This window comes from Sorex araneus, chromosome 3 (genome assembly GCF_027595985.1).
Source record: "Sorex araneus isolate mSorAra2 chromosome 3, mSorAra2.pri, whole genome shotgun sequence".
NCBI lineage: Eukaryota > Metazoa > Chordata > Mammalia > Eulipotyphla > Soricidae > Sorex > Sorex araneus.
Window position 1 is genome coordinate 78,836,408 of NC_073304.1, and position 21,303 is coordinate 78,857,710.

Sequence of the window (21,303 nt, forward strand, 5' to 3'; positions counted from 1 at the left end):
ACCTAAAGTAGCACACATTTGTTTGGTTTTAACATACTTGCTTATATTCTCTTAAATATGGGCTTAAATGGCTCCAGAATGAAATACATCAATCTTCACATACTTCCCCTCTCACTGTGGTGGGAAGATGCTTGTTGTTGGGGTGGGTCTTTGAATATTATCTGTAATGAACTATTGTGAACTACTTTATGAAAATAAAATGTATAAAAATTGCAAAAAAAATTAAAAAAAGAAGAGGAAGAATGGGGAAATGTAAAAGAATGGAGAGCAGAAATATGCTAATTAGCATTTGGACCTAGACATGCCCATAGAAATTGATCCCTGAGGTTTCAAAGCAAATTCTGTAAACTATAAGAAAAGCAAAGTCTCCAATACTCAACAACTACCACCTAATGTACTAGAATTCCCAGATCCTTTCTCGAAAGTCAAAGAGACCATCACTACCTTGTGGTATATGCTAGAAAACTATTGACCTTAGTGGATTCTGAGAAGAGCTGGGAGCAGGGAGAACATGATTGAAATGCACAGTCACTCACTAGGGCATCGCTCCTCCTCCTCCCTTGGCTGCTGCTTCTCCAGCTTGGGGGGTCCTTTGACCTTAGACATCAGCATACGGAGCTTCCCAGTCCAGGAGGTGTCCTCTTCCTCCTCCTCCTCTTCCTCCAAGGGAACCCCTGCAAAGTCATGGAGTGAAAAGTCTCAGTCAGCATCTGAAAGCCCGTTTCACAGAAAGAACAGTAAGGGCTGCTTCGACTCTTCTGGACTTTCCAATACCATAGGCAGCCTTATGTTTTCCCATAAAATACCTTTACAAGATTTATTTTTTTGCAGGGGGGGGGTGAGATAGGTACACAGCTGTGCTCAGGGATCACTCATGGTAGTGCCTGGGGATCATATGTAGTTCCAGGAACTGAACTGGAGTCGGTCATGCACTTTGCAAAGTGGCTCACCTCCTGTACCAATAATCTGGCCCACAAGGTTCTCCCCACCCTCACCCCGAAGGATGATTTATTGTATATGAGAATATATAGGAATTTCAACCCCTAAGATCCATATAGGTTCTAGAGTCTCTGGATGGGATCAATACTGAATAATCTCCTATCCTATCACCTGGAAACTATACACAATTCAATCCGCCCATATACAATCAATACAGATGCAGAGAGGCACCCAGAGCCAGCAGATATGTATTAGGTAGGGTCTGCTGGCTTACAGTCCTTAGGGTAACAGGTTAATACAGGTGTATAACTATAAAAGCAGGCAAAGCGGGACGAATTCTTGGCTCATCTGGGAGCAGAATCCCAAGGACATAATTTTAAGTAAATTGAATAAGAACTAGACAAGGTTCTCTTATTTTCTTTCTTAGCTTGAAGATCAAGTTCCCTCTCTTTTCTGAGCAAAGTTTCCTAGATTGAAAGAATTCCTGTCCAGTATTATGCCATGATTATTTTCTGTATCTTCTCTCACCCAGGCAGTCTGGATAGGATAATTTCTTGAACAACTAACAATATTATTATTATTTTAAATAGAGAAGTAGCCACCTCCAGTCTCCAACCTTCCCTTTCTCCCACTAGCTCCTAACCAGGAATCAGGAACAGACCCATCCTTGATGCTCACCGCAGTGAACGAGCAGGTCCTCATGGAAGTCGTAGAGTTCTTCCCGAATCTCATCTGGACAGGGGCAGTTCTCCCCCAGTTGAAAGTTAAGCAGCATGTTGATCTTTGAGGTACAAGAATGACAAGTTGATGCTCACTGTTAGTCAAAAGAACTCAGATCCTGCCTTAGGCATTCAGTGCTGTATTTAATTCTTTAAAATAATTAGGTCAATATTTAAATATTGCCCTTCATTTTTTCCTGAGTATAAAGGTAATTTATTAATTACTAAAAATATGGAGAATACCCAAAGAAAAGTTTGCTGAAATCGCATCACTTACACTTCCAGATAACCACAGTTAAGATTTTGCGTAATATTTTAAAGACTGTATGCAGATGGAGATTATATTCTCGACACAATTATTTTCAGACCCAACTGTTTTCTTTTCCTGTTTTATAGGCCAGTCCTGGCTGTGCCTAGGGCTTATTTCCGGCTCTGTGTTAGGGATCTCACTCCTGGCAATGCTCTGGATCGTGGATGGTGCTGGGGATTGAACTGGGGTTGGCCCCATGAAAAACAATGGCTTTACTTGCTGTACTATTCTTGCCCTTGAAACCTAATATTTCTACTTAATATGTTATCTTGAGCACTTTATTTTTTACTAACACTGCTTTTATTTATTTGTTTTTTCTATGCTTGAAATTTAACCCAGAACCTCACACTGGTAAGGCAAGCACTCTAACACTAAACTACGTCTTGGCCTTTTAATCTACTTTTCAGATGCATTACATTTAATCATGTGGATGAATAACATTTCTGTAAAATGGATGTACAGTCAATAATATGTTATTACATATTTATGTTGTGTCCATGTTTTATCCTTATAAGTAAATTTGGTTTGAATTTGCTTTTAAATAAATTTTGCTCACATCTATGGTTATTTTCTCAGAATAAATTTCTATAAGCAAAATGACTAGATCAAAAGGTTTGCATAGTTTAATAGCTTTTGATGTGAATTGCCAAATTGCCCTCCAGAAAGCTACAATTAACATTATTACTAAATTTAAACCAAAGTGTGTATTGCTTTGCCAGCTCCATTATAGTAATGAGAGCTAACACATTTTCAAATATTTTCCAATTTAATTGGTGAAAAACGTCCTATCACTGTTGCTGTAATTTACAATTAGTGACACTGAACTTTACTTTTCCACACATAGGAGTCATTTTTTTCATTTTTAAAATATAGCACAGCGGGTAGGGCGTTTGCCTTGCACGCCGCTGACCCGAGTTTGATTTCTCTGCCCCTCTTGGAGAGCCTGGCAAGCTAATGAGAGTATCTTGCCCACACAGCAGAGCCTGGCAAGCTACCCATGGCGTATTCGATATGCCTAAAACAATAACAACCAGTCTCACAATGGAAACATTACTGGTGCCCACTGGAGCAAATCGATGAGCAATGAGATGACAGTGATACAGTGATATAAGTTTCCCATTTATGTGTTCCATGTTTTCTTTTTAAAGATTAAGTGGTAAGTACTTTGTGCATCACTAGATTATTAATTCTTTGCCGTATATGCTCTAAATATATTCCCCAACTTCACTAAACTTATAATTTTCTGAATTTTTCTGACAGAATTTTTTGATATGTAGATTTTTATGCTTTGCAGCCACATTTTCCCTTATTTTTATCTCAGAGATTCTTGGCTGTTATAGTGCTCTGGACTACTCTGGTAGTCTGATGGAAAAAACAGATTGCTGGCCAGATTAACATTGTAAGTACAGAAAATATAGGATATTTCAAATGAAAACAGTTACACTGGTAGTGTTAACAAAATCATAAACAAATTTGCAATCTAGGAACATATGTATTTGTTTATTAACTCATCAGACAAAAATATGTAGGAGCACTTGTCCTAGCTACTGTGGGAGGAGGTATTGACATCTGGTGGTAGATCTTATGCGGTAATTTACTTTAATGTGATGGGAAATGAACTTCTAAAACATAAACTGCCTATGGACTGGAGTGATAGCACAACCTGCTTTGTATGCAACGAACCCTGGGTTTGATCCCTGGCACCACATATGGTTCCCTGAACCGACCAGGAGTGATTCCTGAGTGCAGAGCCAGGAGTGAGTCATAAGCCCTGCCAGGTGTAGCACCAAAACTGTCATTGTCACTGTCATTGTAATCCCGTTGCTCATCGATTTGCTTGAGCAGGCACCAGTAATATCTCTCCATTGTGAGACTTGTTGTTACTGTTTCTGCCATATTGAATATGCCACAGGTAGCTTGCGAGGCTCTGCTGTGTGGGCGAGATACTCTCGGTAGCTTGCCGGGCTCTCCGAGAGGGGCAGAGGAATCGAACCCGAGTTGGCCATGTGCAAAGCAAATGGCCTACCCGCTACGCTATCGCTCTGGCCTAGCACCAAAACCAAAACCAAAACCAAAATATAAAACATGTGCTGCCTTATAAACCAATATTATCTCAACCCATTAAAAAAGAATGGGCACTCAATCAGTAGGCCAATACCAAAAAAAGGTGTGAGCTGAATTTTCAGCTGAAGGTCACTTCTGCTGATAAAGTCCTGAAAATGACAGGCTTGTTGACTATGCTTTTGACTTATGGGCTGTTTGCCATTGTATAATCTTAGTTTTCCTTTCTTTTCCACTCAGTTATATCCACCAATTTCCTTTTATATCCATATATTCAAATATTGTATCGAGTTGAAGTTCTCTATTTTTTCCCTTAAAGACTATAGAATGATAAAACAGCCACATAATTGTTTTTAAAAATAGAATTTCTGTGCATCCTTGTTTCAGGTGATTTTGCATTGTTCTTTTATGAAATTGGTTTAAAGTTTCCTTGAGTAGGTTTCTTCACAGAAATGAATACTCTGGAAGGGGTGGCAAATGAGCTTGAGAGCAGTTAGTATGTCCCCTCTATATTTCCTTCCTAGACCAGCAGCAGTCCTATCACTTGAAAACCTGCTAAATATGCAGGTTCTCAGAACTATCCTAGGTCTACTGAAACCTTGGAGCTGTGATCAGTAGTTTGTGTTGTAGTCAGCCCTTCCAGTGATCTGATATGTGCTCAAGAATCACTGGTCTAACACATTAGGGAAGAATGTCTTTAGTTACAGACTTGCGAAATGAGTCAGAAATTTGAGAGTTCTTTGGAAGACTAAAGTGGGCCTTGATGGTAGGCTTTGGGATGGCAGGATAGAAGGTAGGAGGTAAAATGGGGACAGGAGAAGGGGAGGCTAACGTGGCACTTGCAGGAGTCAAGATCATGAACTCATGCCAACAAGGAGAGTGAGCTTCAGTGTTGTCCGTGTTAAGGTATGTCAGTGAATATGAGCAAACTTTACTTACAGGGCTACTGATGGAAGATCCTATAACAGGGCATGAGGCCAATGAAAGGCTCTCCACACTAAGATGAATGACAACCTGTAGTATTTAAGAATAGTTGCTATATGTGAGGTACTGTCCTGAGCAATCTAAATGATCTCATGAGATTCTCATAGGAACCCTAGGAGATAGAGAAATCTGTGTTTTGCTGCTGAAGAAAAAGGAGATAGCGGGGAGGGTAACTACCCATAATTACACAGAAGTGATGGGGGAGTCAGATCTGACACAGAAATGAAGAAAAGTAGGTCTGAAGACAACGCCTGCATCCAAATCCCATCTTTTCCCTTTATGTGATTTACAATTTTTTTTGGCTTTTTGGGTCACACCTGACTATGCACAGGGGTTACTCTTGGCTCTGCACTCAGGAATTACTCCTGGAAGTGCTCAGGGGGACCATATGGGATGCTGGGAATCGAACCCGGGTCGGCCGTGTGCAAGGCAAACACCATACCCGCTGTGCTATCGCTCCAGCCCCATGATTTACAATTTTGAATCACATCTGCCCAGAGTGATGGGGATGGCTCGAACCTGTAGTCAAGTACAGCTTGACCACATTTGTAAAGTCTCTAAGAACAGTTTACATTCACTGCCTTTTCCTCAACTCAGCATAAAGGATATACTCCCATCAACCCCAAAATCTATTGAACCTCAAGGAAAGAGAAAAACTTTTTCAGCTCTTATGAAGATTAATGTCATGTAAGTGAATCACGAGTTATTTCTGAGGGAGGCTTGGGCTGTGCCTGGCAATGCTCAGGGCTTACTTCTGACTTTTTGCTCAAGGATGACTTCTGGTAGTGTCTGACTGACCACATGTAATACAGATCAAATTAGGGTCTGACTGACCACATGTCATACAGATCAAATTATGATCTGCTATCTACGAGGCAAATGCCTTAGCCCCATGCCTCTCTGAAAAGCTGAGACATGTATGCTGTTTTTAAGGTAATACAAATATCTATGTTCCAAAAAATAGGTAAAGAAAGTAATTGGGCCAATCCATGGTTATGTCAGTAATATAAAATGGTGATAATTATACCAATCATTTACAGAGAGGCTGCTTGTGAAATATCTAAGATCTGAATATTTGGTTTTTGAGACAGGAGACAAATATTTTCACTGAATTATTACCTTCTTTTTTGAATACTCAGGGAGCAGTGGCCATGCAGTGTCAGGATATATGTGAGCAACTGAGTATCAGGGACAAGTCACTGTCACTGTCGCTGTTACCCCGTTGCTCATCGATTTGCTTGAGCGGGCACCAGTAACATCTCTCATTGTGAAGCTTATTGTTACTGTTTTTGGCATATCCAATATGCCACGGGTAGCTTGCCAGACTTTGCCGTTCGGGCTCGATACTCTCGGCAGCTTGCTGGGCTCTCTGAGAGGGGCGGAGGAATCGAACACGGGTCGGCCGCATGAAAGGCGAACGCCCAACAGCTGTGCTATCGCTCCAGCCCAGGGACAAGTGAAAACTATTTTATAAGAAGTTCTGCTCCCATTTACAAGTCACTAGAATTTTGATTCTTTTTAAAGCAACACTCTTATGGGGCAATGCTGACGAAAAGGGGGTACTGCAAATAATGAAGACTCCCAAGACAGAGGGGTTCTAACCTGTCCAGTTTTATTTTCTAGATTTCATGTTTTTTTTTTTTTAAAGCACTGTTATTGATTTCATGTTTTATTCATTTGGGGGAGAGTTTGGGTCATACCTGCTGATGCTCTGGGGCTATTCCTAGTTCTGAGCTCACTTCTGGTGGTGCTCAGGGGCCCATGTGGTGTGAGGGATCAAACCAGGTCAGCTACATGAAAGGCAAGACCTGTATCATCCCTGTATTAGCTCTCTGCACCCTGTTTTTTGTTTGTTTTGTTTTTTGTTAGTTGTTTCAGGTAGTGACTGAGGAAACTGGCAGGGCTGGGAATGGAACTCAGGGTCCCAATCACGTATGTCACATCCCTCATTAGGGCTGGAGGCTTTGTGTGGGTCTGGATCAAAGGGCAAGGTTTTTTTTTTTAGCATTTGGATAAGGTAGACTATGCAGTAACTGCCCTAAGTCTAGAACTATTGATCATAGTCTCTTGATCTCTCCTCTGGATTAGTGACTTCCTACCAAGTGGAAAATCCTTGCTGGATAAAAGTAGACAGTTAACTGGACTATGACAGGGCATAGACATGAGCTCGTGAGGAGAGAGAGGAAGCAGAATCCTATGTGCTGTATCAGGAAGATTATTTATCCACTCCAGATAACTAGTAGGTGGTTGTCAGTGAGCTGTACTTTGTACTTATAATAATGAAGGCCTGACTCTTGGTTCTGTGCTGACCTCACAGCCTGCGCATTGGTCCAGGAAGCATTCCTGGGCCCTGCTGTGCAAGGTTCAGGCCCTCTTATAGGAAGGGGATTGAGTTCTTACCTGCTCCTGCGGGGGTGAGCGGAACTCTCTGGTCTTCCGGGCAGTCAGGGCTGCAGACATGTTCAGGGCTTGCATGAGCTCATTGTAGCGGAACTTCTGATTTGCCTGGAGCTTGGAGACATAAATGTCGCCAAATGCCACAATGGCCTCCACTCGGTGCTGTAGCTCACAATCACAGAGATAGCTGAGGAGCTCACACATCTGCAACAAAAGTATATGTTAATATCACCGCAACTCATATGCCCTCTTTTTTAAAGGTGATAACACTGAGACTTAGGTGATTTAAGTAATGTGTCCTGTGCCACATAAAAATCACAGAACTGTAACTTGAATCGAAGGAGGCCTGAATCCAAAGACCAGCTCTTCATAGCTGGAGGCCAGAAGAGCAGAGCTTCCCGGAGACCTTAAATGTGCCTATGTGGAGAAAGAACAGTATTTCTAAGAAAGAATTCTCTCGGGACTCTAGCCACAGGACAGAAACCACGACCCACCATCCAGATGGTTCTTAAAAGTTTTGGGTCCTTCCTGCATTTTCTGATTCTGGAGTATGGGAAATTGTGACTTTTTTGGCGGGGGAAGTAGGGGTCACACCTGGAGGTGCCCAAGGAACTCTTCAAGTGGTGTTGGGTTCAACAAGTGCTTTATCCTCTGTACTATCTCTCCAGTCCTTTGAAATTGTGCCTTTTGATGATCTTTTCATCTCTCCTTTGTTCATTACCTTTGTTCATTGGTCTGTGTTCTGCGATCAGGACTTTAGGATTGTTATTTTTATTTATTTATTTAGTTAGTTTTTGGGTTATACCTCGTGATGCACAGGGGTTACTCCTGGCTCATGCACTCAGGAATTGCTCCTGGCGGTGCTCAGGGGACCATATGGGATGCTGGGAGTCAAACCTGGGTTGGCCGCTTGCAAGGTAAATGCCCTACCAAGGTGTAAAGCTCCAGCCCTTAGGATTGTTATGACTGTCAATCTTATTGTTGCTAGGATTTATACTAGTAAGAAAAACAATTGTTGTAGCTTCTTGAGCGCTCTGTACCAGACAGTGCTGACCATCTGCCAGACAGCAGTTCCTTTGGTTCTCAGCGTGCTCCTGTTTTTATGAGAGCAGTTCTATGATCCTACTGTCATCTACCCACTCACTCTTATAAGGCAATGCTGACTGCAAGGACATACTGCCCCACACGTGACAGACAGACAAAGCCGCTAAGTGGTAGGGGGAGTGCTCTCACCTCTCAGGGTGATGCCTGGCATTGCTGCTCACCCTTGCTCCTCCCAGGTGAACCACACCTTCTGCCAGTCATATTGGCAATGGTCAAACTCTTCATTAAGAATTACATGGGCCAACCAAGTAGGAAAACTAAGTTGAATGATTGGGGAACATTTTTAAAAGGTAAGTGGTTTTCTATATCTTTTTTTAAAAAAAGTTTAAAGTGTGTTAGACACATACAAAAAATGGTGAGGGGACTGGAGTGATAGTACAACAGGTAGGGTGTTTGCCTTCCATGCAACTGACCCAAATTCCATAACCGGCACCCCTTATGGTCCCCTGAGCACCACCAGAAATAATTCCTGAGTGCAGAGTCAGGAGTAACCTCTGAGGATTGCCAGGTCTGACCCCCCCCGCCGAAAAAAAAAGAACCAGAAAAATAAAGGGGGAGAGATACTAAAAGTCACCACACTTATCTTTCCAAGTACCTTTAATTCTGTCATCTAACTTAAAAATCTCCAGACTAGCACTCACACCGGGTGTGTGACCATGTCTCTGAAAAGAGGACTCTAGGGACCATAGGAACTCACATTAAAGAAAAGGTCTTGGCTCCAAATCGGAAGGGCACATTAAAGTGTTGTAATGATATGTTTAAGATTTATTTGTTACACTTCCCCTCCAGACTCAGCACTCTCATTAACTGACCACCTACCCATCCCACTACCTTGGATAGGAGAGCTTTGATTGCATATTTTGTAAGCATAGCATATGATATTTTATATATCATCTTAGAAAATAAATTAAATAATAATATACATACATTTACAACTCTTGGTAGCTTGCCAGGCTCTCTGAGAGGAACGGAGGAATCTAACCCAGATCGGCCACGTGCAAGGCAAAAGCCCTACCCGCTGTACTATCAATTGTAAGTATTACATAAGTCATGGTGCCTGGCAAGCTACCTGTGGTGTATTTGATATGCCAAAGACAGTAACAACAAGGTTTACAATGGAAACGTTACTGGTGCCCGCTTGAGCAAAATTGATGAACAATGGGAGGACAGTGCTATTTACAAAAGGTCTGGAGCAATAGCATAGTGGGTAGGGCCTTGCACGCAGCCGACCTGGGTTTGACCTGGGTTTGATTCCTCCATCTCTCTCGGAGAGCCCGGCAAGCTACCGAGAGTATCCTGCCTGCACAGCAGAGCCTGGCAAGCTACCCGTGGTGTATTTGATATGCCAAAAACAGTAACAAAAGATCTCACAATGGAGACGTTACTGGTGCCTGCTCGAGCAAATCGATGAACAACGGGACAGTGCTACAGTGCTATTACAAATAATAAAACTAAGATTCTGATGGGCCACTAAGGGCACATTCATGTAGGAGGAAAGAGATTAAGGAGCAGAAATGAAAATCATGGAGAGTGCCTCAGCCAGGTTCACTCCAAAAGGTGGAATATTCAACTTTATTCGTTTTCATTTGTCTTTATTGGTGTTCAGCAAACACAAGTTACTCTCCTTAATGCATCATTGAAATTGGCATGTATCTGGGTAGGACTATGAGAATCTGAGTTCTACCCTATCAATATGTTTTAGGAACCAGTAAGGCCCCTTAGGTGATGCAAAGGGTGGCCCTACGTGAGCTTGGCTCTTCCTAAACTCAGTTGGCAACTTTTTTGAATGTGAGTGCCAAGAGGTCTGCATCAGCATGGCTGAAAAACAGCAAGTGATAAGTGTGATCACCATGTGAACCACAGCATCGGTCTACTTCACAGCAGATATGCCCCCCTCTCCTGTGACAGGATCTCACAAACAAGTCTTTCAATCTCAAAGGGTAAGAGATATGATGAGGGCAACTCCATCACTAGTAGCAGAAAAAAACAACTCTAAAGCTCACAAGGGCTGATGTTTTCATTTTGTGACAGGGTGATTTAAGGAATATAGCTCATGTCAGAAGCAAGCACACCAGTGAGCACTGTCTCTGAGCATTCTACAGCAGTGTTCTCCAGCCAATGATGTGAACCTCAACACCAGGCCACACTGCCACCCTCCTCAGCTTTTTTTCAAGGGCGCCATCTTTGCTGCCCCAAATTACCTGCAGTTTGACGGATTCTGGTAATCGTGTCTGCAGCAAGCCTTTGACTGGGGCCTCCTTGCTGGCCTTTTCCCCGGCCTCCACAGCTTTCTCCTCCTCCTGGGTCACTTCCTCTTTCTCAGCTCCCTCCTCTGTCTCTCCACTGTGCTCCCCAAATACAGAGGGATCGATGAGGAGGAGGATATGCCGAATGTCATCATCATCAAATACCCCCATGACCAGCAAGGTTCCGATGAGTTTCAGCACAGGCACAAACTGGAACTCCACAGATCCCCCAACTGGGTCCCGGATGTGAGCCCCACTGCATTGCACTGCTTCTGTCAGCATGGTCAGTGCTTTTGTCTTGAGAATCTCCAAGGGAATCTCAGGACTCTGCTTTTGGTGCTCTTCGCTGGTCGCAACAAAGCAAGGGGTGGAGAACTTGAACCCTGGCTTGAGGCACGTCCTTAGGCCCACCCCGGGCAGTCCATGCCTCTTGGATCCATCTGGGTACAGGTGGATTTTCCTAGTGGTGCTGGTAATGGGGATAATGTATTCATTCTTCATCATAAGCTTCCTTTCCTTGGCATTGGCGAGGTGGATGCTGATGAGCAGGTCATAGAAACCAGACCGAAGGAGGCCAGGGAGGTACTTGTTGTCAATGGCGTAGAAGAGCTGGGAGAGGTCAACGTGGCTACACAGGGCGTAAGCCACTCGGCTGTTTCCCAGGGCACACACAGCACTGTAGAGTCTCAGTGTGTGGAAATGGAACCGCATCAGGTCCTCCTGCTCACAAAGCTCCAGGATATCCACACACCTGAGGACAGGACGAGCGGTCAACCAGTCCACAGTGGAAGTCTCCATCTTTGAGTACCCAGGGAGTTCGCTCAACCCCGTGAAGGCAGAGGGAATGGGACAGAAGAATCTCTGCCCCATTTCCTCTTCCAGCTTCTCTTTCTCATTTTTTGACCCCAGCCTGTACCCCAGTTCCTGATAGCCCCCCACCCCCATCACCACTCTAACCACAAGCATCTCAAAAGTCTTAAAAGGCATGATTTATCTGATCTGAAAGGGGGCATTTTTTTTCTTTCTTTTTGGGTCACACCTGGTGATGCACAGGGGCTACTCCTGGCTCTGCACTCAGGAATTACTCCTGGTGGTGCTCAGGAGACCATATGGGATGCTGGGAATCGAACCCGGGTTGGCTTTGTGCAAGGCAAACACTCTACCCACTGTACTATCGCTCCAGCCCACGGGGGGAAATTTCTTGAATCAGACTGACCAGACTAAGGTCCAGATACATGAGTAACTTGTCCTAAGTCACACAAGCACAGTGGCTGGATCCAGACCATAATTCAAGGGCACTTTTCCCCACCTTAAGATTAAACTTATTTTATCTAGGGATTATACGTAGGGCCCCAGACTATCTATTTACCATCATGGTTACTATTTTTGAATGGCACATTTGTTTTTTGTTTTTGTATTTTTGGGGGGCCAGTGATGCTCAGGAATTACTTCTGGCCCTGTACTCTCTCAGGGATCGAACCCAGGTTGACCCAGTGGAAAGCAAGCTCCCAACACACTGTGCTATCACTCCAGCTCGGAATAGCACATTTATATCATTTCAAAAGTCCAGGATGTTCACAAAATTATAGATTGGGGGTATCTATTACCATGGTGGGGCCAAAAGCCTGATTCTGGATTCTCTAAGCATCTTAGCCATGACACATTCTTCCCTTTTTTGTCATTAATAACTCATATTTCATGGTGTTCCTTGAGATTTTCCCCCTCAAATATTTTAGGGGCCACAACTATAGGTTCTCAGGGATTACTCCTGACAATGCTCAGGGTTCACTCCTGGCAGGCTTGGAGGACCATATGTGGTGACTATATGTGACCATAAGTTAGGTACTCTAGCCACTGCACTACTACTCATGCCCCACTTGTTCAATTTTTTTCAGGCACCACTATTAACAATACTGCTAATCGCAGAGTTGCAGACTTACAATACTCCAACACCACACCTCTCCACCAGCGCCAATGTCCTTATACCAACATGCCCTCCCAGTCTCAACCCTCTTGGAAAACTTAAAACCTTTATTACAGTCTGGGTCACATGTTTTTATAATAGTGTTAAATCTTGGTATTGATATACCTAGTTAACTCATCACCACTGATGAACCCTAAACCCTCCACCAATGCCCTGATTTGGCATTCTCAGTACAGTAGCTCAGTGTCAAGAGCTTGCCATCATTCGATACCTTACATTCCCTTGTCTTGCATCTGTGTCTACCACAGATTAATGAAATCGTTTACTATTTATTCTCTCTTTGAGTTACTTTGCTTAACAAGATGACCCCCAGTTCCATCTACACACTAGAGGTTTTTTTTTTCAATTTTCTTTTTTTGCTTTTTGGGTTATACCTGGCGATGCACAGGGGTTACTCCTGGCTCTGCACTTAGAAATTACTCCTGGGGGTGCTCAAGGGACCATATGGGATGCTGGGAATCGAACCCGGGTCGGCCGCGTGCAAGGCAAACGCCCTACCCGCTGTGCTATCGCTCCAGACCCAACACAAAAGAGTTTTGAATGAAAGGCATGGAAATGTTACTGGGTGAATGCACTTGGGATTATACCAAAGGCCCTGTGTTGGGCATATCATTGTGAATATTGTGCTGTTTCTGAATAATCATAGCAGAGAAGGGAGAGGAAAGAAATCAGGTGTGTGTGTGTGTTAGGGGTAGAGTTAGGGGTGGGGATGAATAATTCTAGAGTTGAGCAGGGTCCCTGGTCAGTGAAGATGGTCTTCCTGCTCTGTGAGCCTTTCCCTCCCTCCCAAGTCTGCACATTCCTCTGTGGCTCCTGCTGTTACCTGTTCTCCTCAGGGATGTAGAGCGCCATCATCTGCAGTGGTTCCAGGCACTGTACCACCCAGCCATGGCGCTCGCTCACCCGCTCAGTCTCCACCTTCAGGAAGCTGTTGGGCATGCGGCTCCAGAGCACAGGCTGGATGGTTTGGACGTCAAGCCGAGGGGGACACTGAGGCACTAGGTTCTTCTCTTCACTCTTAAATATGGCTGCCGACAGGGGCATTGTATTCTGAGGCAAGGTGGAGGGGCATTAGTGAGAAAAACACTTGTGATACAGAGTCAGGGACTGGATCATACACTTGGCTCATGATAACGGATATGCTTAGAATAAATGAAGGAAAGACAGAGATATTTGGGGACCTCTAAGGGTGCATCAACATTAATGAAGACCTTGTATTAGAGGATGTTAACTCCTTCAGCATCCAGGAGAAGTAGGAGAAGGGGACACTGAGAATCTACCATTGGGTAGAGCACTGTATCTACCACATGAAATTCATAGCCTAAGGCCAGGAGCATGTGAGAAGCAAGACGCAAGGGTGTCCCGTATTTTCTGAGGTTTGGAATGTACTCCCCTAAAGGAGAATGCTGCTTTCTCTTACCATAACCCTTAGACAGGGGTTGGGGAGTGTGATTGAGGGCAGATAAATACCTTCAGCTTCCCCAGTTCAAACTGAAACAAAGAAGTGCTCGTAGGTTGCAGGAAAACTGCTGGGAACACTTTCGTGTTGGGCTCCACCTGAAAAGAGAGACGGAGTGAGGGTAGCCCAGATGGCAGCACTGCGGGCTAAGTCATTGGGGGTGAACATCTACACTGCGATTCTAACTCCAGAGAAAGGAGCCAGTGTGCCACCAGGACCCCACTGCCCGGCACTTCAGAGAGACCCGACACTTCTTCTAGCAAACAGAACCCCTGCACTGGAAGTTCTCACACTTTCTCTACCAGGGTCTGAAGCCATCTCATGCCCTTTCATCTATTTCTTGGGTAACTGCAGCCAATGCCCTCTTCTTCCCCACCCTCCCCTCCCCCACTGCAATGTCCCAGGTAGGGGTTGTACCAACTTGCCACCAAAGGCAGTGTCCACTGCTGGGCACTGAACACTGAGTTCTTCACAGAGAATGGATGTACCTGGCACCTCCTCAGTCATTGCTGAGCAATGAAGGTAATGCCCAAGGGCAGCATGATGACTTCAGTCTGACTTTGAAGGCAAATGCACATATTATTACAGCAAGGCAGGGAAACTCTTAGACAGGGGGATGAGGGAAGGGTGCTCTCAACTTCAGCACTGCAGACATCTCGGGCTGGGTAAGTCTTTGTCCTGGTGCTGTCCTGTGTCTCACAATGGCACCCCTGGCCACTACCTGCCAGATATCAGTTGTAGCCTTTTCCCTAGTCATAGAAACCCAAAGTCTCTGCAGAGACTCCCAGACATTTCATGGATGAAAGATGCACTGCTGGGTTCCAGCCACAGACCCCATCTCTGCAGTCTGTCTCCTCTCTATCCTCTGGTCTCCTCCATCTCTTGCCACGCTCTTTCTCACTCTCAACCATTCCAATCCTTGTATCAAAAGCTGCAGGGTTCACTATCTCTCAGCTGCCACTTAAATGAGACATGTATGTTTATTTATTTATGATATCAGGGGCTCCACTTAGAAGGCTCACTTTGATGTAGGGCTTTTTGATGACTGGTTGTGAAAGAAACTGAACTTTCATTCTGCCAACTAAACTGGGACTTCGGCTGCATTAAAGAAAGCCCTTTAGGCAATTTAGGTATTAGAGAATTTTGCAATGTTGGGGAGTCCTCAAATTAGAGGTTGTTGAGTGCTGTGGGCATACCTTCAGGTTCCCTCCAGTGACTGTTCCCTTTGCCTAATATTTCTCCCACAGCATCTGTTCCTGTTTCTAGCAAACTGAATGGAGCTGCAGTGAATGGATGGCCACTGCTTTGATCAGGTAGTCCTATGTGAGGTTGGCACTTCTCTAAGCTCAATGGCATTGCTTTGTTGAGGGGAGCCTGTGAGGAAACCATGTAATCAATAATTCTGGAGTCTTAAAAGAGTCTGCGGCTGGTGACAGAAACAATGGCATGAGTTCTACAAATGTAGAATATATAATGAGGTCTGGAATATATAGCGAGATGTCCCCAGGAAGAGTCAACCTTTACGCTTAACATATCTTTTACTGTGTTCATACAAAATGCCCAGAAATATTATAAGAAGTAAATTTACTATGATTGTGTTAATGGATTACTAGCTGAGGAAAAGAGAAAGCAATACACCCTGGATGGAATCCTGCCCTCGAGCGGATTGCCTACTAATCTGGAGTGCTGAACCCTCAGATGAGATTTTATCCTTGAGTTAATCTCCTGATGGAGTAGCTTTATTGTTATGATAATGTTCAACCCACCTTTATGTATCCCCACCCTTCGTGATCGCTGTATAACTCTGCTGTAAAGGGTAAGAGGAGACAGGAGGGTCGATAAGGAGACATTGAAGACTAGAGGAGGAAAATGGGGACTTCGGAGACTTTGGGACTTTGAGAATAGAAAGAGGATGAGAATGGGAAAGTTGGAGATTTAGGGACTTTGGGACTTTTGGGACTAGAAAGTCGATGACTAGGAAGATGAGAACTGAGACTTTGAGATTTTGAGGTTTTTGAGGAGTAGATGATGATGATGACCAGAAGCAGAGGACAATGAGGCTATGATGAAATGAGGAAAAAGATATAACAATGGAGAGGACTTTTAGGTCTACAAGGAGACTAGGATGATGGAACTGTGATGACCAGGACTACCAAAATGATGACTATGATTATGCTGTATGGGGAGAGACTGGACTATGTGGGGAAGAGAGAGAAATAAACTGTCTACCAACCAGCCTGGGGCTTGGTTCCTGTTTCTCTGTTCCCCTGGTCCTTTGTCTACCTGTTCCCATTGTTCGGCTGGGGAGGTGACTCTTGGCCACTGAATGCTCAAATCCACTGAGCACCCAGTGAAACTCACTGGTGGAGTCAGCTTTTTGCTGTGTATGCTGACAACATAGTACTGAGCAACACTGTGTGTGGTTCCAAAATCAAGGGGAAGGCAGGGGAGGGGAAGCAAATATGGGTGCAATTTATTTTCATCAGAGCATTTGTGAAATGTGTGGTTTTGTTTGTTTTTGAGACACACACAGAGACGCTCAAAGGGCTTCTCCAGTTCTGTACCTGGGAGACCATGTGGTGGCAGGGATCAAACCTACAAAGCCTGCTTTTTAAATTTTGGATTTTGACTGTGTGTGTGGTTGGCTGCTTTATACCAAGCTGTGCTCAGGTTTATTCCTGGCTCTGTGCTCACTCTTGGTGGAGCTCAGGGAACCATATGGTGTCCCATGGATTGAACTTGGGTTGGCTGGGTGCAAGGCAAGTGTCTTATTCACTGTATAATTTCTCCAGCTTCCTGGTGAACCCCTTTGAGCTCAATCTTGGCCCTATAGGCTTTATTTCATTATTAACTTCCTCTATGCTTAAAGATTTAGGGGCTAGAAAGATACCACAATGGGTATTGCATTTGCCTTGCAGGCAGCTGACCCTGGTACCATCCTAGGCATCCCATATGGTTCTTTGAGCCCACCAAAGTGATCCTTGAGCACAGAGCCAGAAGTAATTCCTGAGCACTGGCAAGTGCAGCCCTCAAACAAACAAAAATAAATACTAAATTGATAAAAACACATTTTGGTGACTTTTTCACTCTGGCATTGCCTGAACCCCAACTCTGGGTTGCGATCTCACCTTACCAGCATTCTACAAATGTTACCTATGTCCTTCTTTAGGGAACACATGTCTCCCCAGTTTCCAGAGAATAAATATCCTCTCTCAGTTAAAATGATTCTACTTCTAAACAAAACAAGTTCCCCCCTTCCTGTTTTTTTCTGGCTCAAAGTTACTTTAAAAGCTGTATGGTATGATGGTATCATTTACTCATGATGAGACAGGCCATATTTGCCAGTTCTCAGATGTGTGCCAGCATATACTCATGCCTGCACACTGCAGCGAGCTTCCAATCCAGGTACAAACATTTGGTATACACCCAATGCTTTGGGTGCCACGGGGAAAGGATATATGCTTATAGAAATAAGATATGGAGAAGGAACTGCCACAAATGCTGGCTATGTCAGAATTAGGCTTCAGAAAGAATACTTAATGCATGCATACTTCATTTTGATTGTTTACCAGCTTTGTGTCAGTCTCTGGGTTATCTGCAGGGAGAGACACAAATAGAAACTTCTGATTTGATATGTTGTGACTTTGATGATGAGGCAAGAGTCATCCTTGAGAGATTTCCAGATTTCAAAAGTTCCCAAATATGTGACATTGAGAACAGGAAGCAACTCTCAAGTCATTGCCACTGGAAGCAGGATGAATGCTGGTGGCTGAAATGCTTCACTAGTATCAATGAAGAAGCTTTTGTGTCTATGCTGATGGGGACAGGGGACTGTGCTGTTTCCTATGCTGAACAGGAAAGCTCCAGACTGTTGAAGGTGGTACATTTTCAGTTTTTTCAGGAACTCTGAAAAGTTCGCAAACCACCCAGCCACACTCGAGTCAAACTTTTCTAATCTCTCTGCAGTGAAGTGCTTTGAAAGCATTTTAGATGCCCAGGGGATAGGTGTATTTCTACTGTGCATAATATAGTATATCATGAAAAGAAATGGAAAAATTCTCCAAATAACAAAAAAAAAACCCAAGGATATTCTAATGCTGGGCAATACAGAAGGCTAAGGATAACAATGAGTGCGATGTGGTAAGTTGAACCCTCGTCTGTTTCAGGACCCCTGCCCTGGTGTGACTCCTAGAATTGGGCTGTGCTATGTGGTGAAAGAAATTCTGCAGATAAGGCACTCTTGATTGATGATAAAATAAATTATTGTCATGGGTCTAATCTAACTGCATGAGCCAAATCCTCAAAGACCTGACATTTCCTCTGCCAGGAGTGAGTCTGGTCTGAAGCTCAAGAAGAACCAGATATGCCCTGCTGGCTTTGAAGACAGAAGGGGCCATGTACCAAAGAGTATGGAAGACTTTGAGGAGCAGAAAGCAGCCCAGCCGGGGAAAGCAGGACACAAGGAGTTCAGAACTCTGACAACCTGACTGAGCTTAGAGGGGATTCCTTCCAGGGTCTCCAGACAGAGGTGGAGTCTGTGCTGGCTTGTGAGAAACTGAGCCGCAAACCCTGTCAAACTTGCAGAGCCATGAAGCAATCAATGCAGGCTGTTCTATGCTACTAATTCTGTGGGAACTTGAAAGGCAGCAATTTGAAAATGAACAGCAGCTTCCCAGCCAAGTGGGTCAGTTTGACCACAAAAACCAAGTTCTCGCTAGGTGCCAGGTGCTGTTTTAGGGGATGCCAGAGAGGATACAAGAGGGAGAAGGGGAATTTACATGCTAAGAGGCATGAGCAGAAAGCCCTGATTCGAGGCTACCATTTGAAGCATCACATACTAGTTTGCCCTTTCTCCTTAATGTTCCTTTAATCACTGGCTGATCTAGTTTGTCCTTGCAATAACAGGCATTTTATTTTTAATCATGTGTGAAGGTCAGGGCATAGGAACGGGTCTGAATTGAAAGCTAACCCCTTTCATAAATCTGAATCATAGCTGGGCTCAGTTCTCGGAGCAGTGTGGCTAGGGCGACTATAAATGAGCAATATCTCTGGAACATACATTTTAGCTCTCATTTCTCCCATGATTACATTAAATGGGGCAAAAAAAAAGGGTTTACAAATTTCACAGCAGTATTTAATGGGGAGGCCTAGGAACTCTGTTGGAGAGACTCCCTTCTCTCACTGTTTTGGTTACCGGTCCTTTCTGAGTGGAACATCAGTGTATAAATATTGCTGGCCTGCTTCTTTTGAGATAATTGAAAAATGAAAATGGCTACAGCTGCAGAATAACAATGATCCCTTTGCCTGAAAAACAGGCATGCAGCTGTGGACATGCTATCATCTTCCCTGGGGCAGGGACGGGATTCCTAAAGGAACCTTGTGCATATAATTGGAATCCCAGCCCAAAACAGAGTGATAAGGATTGACAGGAAGAGGGAGGTCAGAGGAAGGAGCTCAGATGGAAAGAACTTACTCAATGTTCAGAGAAGGCAAATGACCAGCCCAGCACCACTGGAGACAGATTGAATCCACAAGAGTCACAGTGTCTATTCTGTGTGCTACAGCTTCACAGATGTAAATGCCATGGCTATTTGTTTCTTTCTTTATTTATTTATTGATGGCCCTCCAAAGCCCAGCTGGCCTTAAAACTTATTAGATCCTGTAGAGCTTCTCTGCAGCATAGGGAGAGCCCTTCAGTCAAACTCATTTCAAGAGTTAATAGGAAAACGTTAATGGAATTCTGAAGGACATCAGTTAAGTATTTTTTTTTTGCAGGGAACCGGTAGGGAATGGGCAGGAAGGAGGGGAAGGTGGAACTATGAGAAAGTACTAGACCAATAATACTTTTCTGCCTCAAAGCCAAGTTCTGAGGACTCTTTCTGGAATGGTCAGCTGGGCTGCAGCTGTTGGGCCAGACCTACTGTGGATGGCTAATGAGGCTACATTTCCCCAGCTGCACAGTGGCTCAGGCCAAGAGGTACTAGAGTGCTCTAGTACCTATTAGTACTCTAGTACCTAGTACTCTAGTACCTCTTTAGCAGGCTGTCCTCAGCCTCTAGGAAGGGCTCGAGCCATCTGTGTTTGGTTATGAAACATTTCAGATGTGGAACCACTCTATGCCTCCCCTCCAGAGACTACCTTTCTGACTAGGGTCCAACTTGTCACCAAGAGATTTTTCATCTCGGAGCCTGTACCCTGGGGCTAATGCTGGACTCTGGGGATGTGCTCACTTGCATGGAAGCAGGAATTTTTTTCTTTTTGGGTCATATCTGGCATTGCACAGGGATTACCCCTGTCTCTGCACTCAGGTGCTCAGGGGACTATATGGGATGCTGGGAATTGAACCCGGGTCCGCTGCATGCAAGGCAAATGCCCTACCTGCTGTGCTATCACTCCAGCCCCCGGAAGCAGGATTTTTTCTCCTGCTATAGTCAGCTAAACTAGGGACCCTGGTAGACTACTGGCTTGCTCAACACTGACTGGAATTGTTCTAGTCAGCAATTTGCAGTGGCTTCTTGTTTCTTACCAATACTTCCCTACTTATCCAGAGGAATTTGTCACCATGACTCATAAAAGGTTATCTCTGTTCTGTCCCTTGTTCCTCAAACATGCCTTATGTTTCCCTACCTCTATAAATTTTCTTTGAATTATCTCAGCCTACTAATTATTTTTCCACATGGAAAATTATTTTGATATTTTTTGCCTTCAAAGTCAAGGTTATTCCACAGGGAATTTTCCTGACAATTCCTGATGGAAGTGAGATCTTCCTTCTCTGAATTCAGGACATTTCTGAGAGTTAAGAAGGTCTAATAGAAAAATTTAACTCTTTTGGTTAGCATTTCCCAATTACACCCTGTAGAATTCTAGGTTCACAGAATATAAATGATTGTTAAATTAAAATTCCTTTCCTTGTTTAAGTGAGAAATGCTTGATTAGGGAGACTTCTTTCCAAAAGCATTTCTCAAAGTCTCCCTGTGCGAATTCATGTTCGTTGACAAATTTCAGAAGGAGGTTAATGACAAGTAGCATTTCCCAGATAACCTGGTCATCAGTGATGAGAATTCTACTTAAAAGAGATTGGGACAATCTATCTATGCATA

The 21,303-nt window shown here is 43.9% G+C and overlaps 1 protein-coding gene across 6 annotated transcripts in view; it reads right to left on the reverse strand.

Annotated features, from left to right (window-relative positions):
• Positions 1-21,303, reverse strand: part of RYR3 (ryanodine receptor 3) — a 605,205-nt gene that overhangs the window by 200,298 nt on the left and 383,604 nt on the right. For all 6 annotated transcript variants that reach the window (XM_055132600.1, XM_055132599.1, XM_055132596.1 and 3 more), the window contains exons 33-38: positions 14,215-14,301; positions 13,568-13,794; positions 10,716-11,511; positions 7,414-7,614; positions 1,618-1,720; positions 537-674 (exon numbers count right to left, since the gene is read on the reverse strand). In XM_055132600.1, coding sequence (XP_054988575.1) covers positions 537-674; positions 1,618-1,720; positions 7,414-7,614; positions 10,716-11,511; positions 13,568-13,794; positions 14,215-14,301 — 1,552 coding nt within the window. The remainder of the gene's footprint in view (positions 1-536; positions 675-1,617; positions 1,721-7,413; positions 7,615-10,715; positions 11,512-13,567; positions 13,795-14,214; positions 14,302-21,303) is intronic.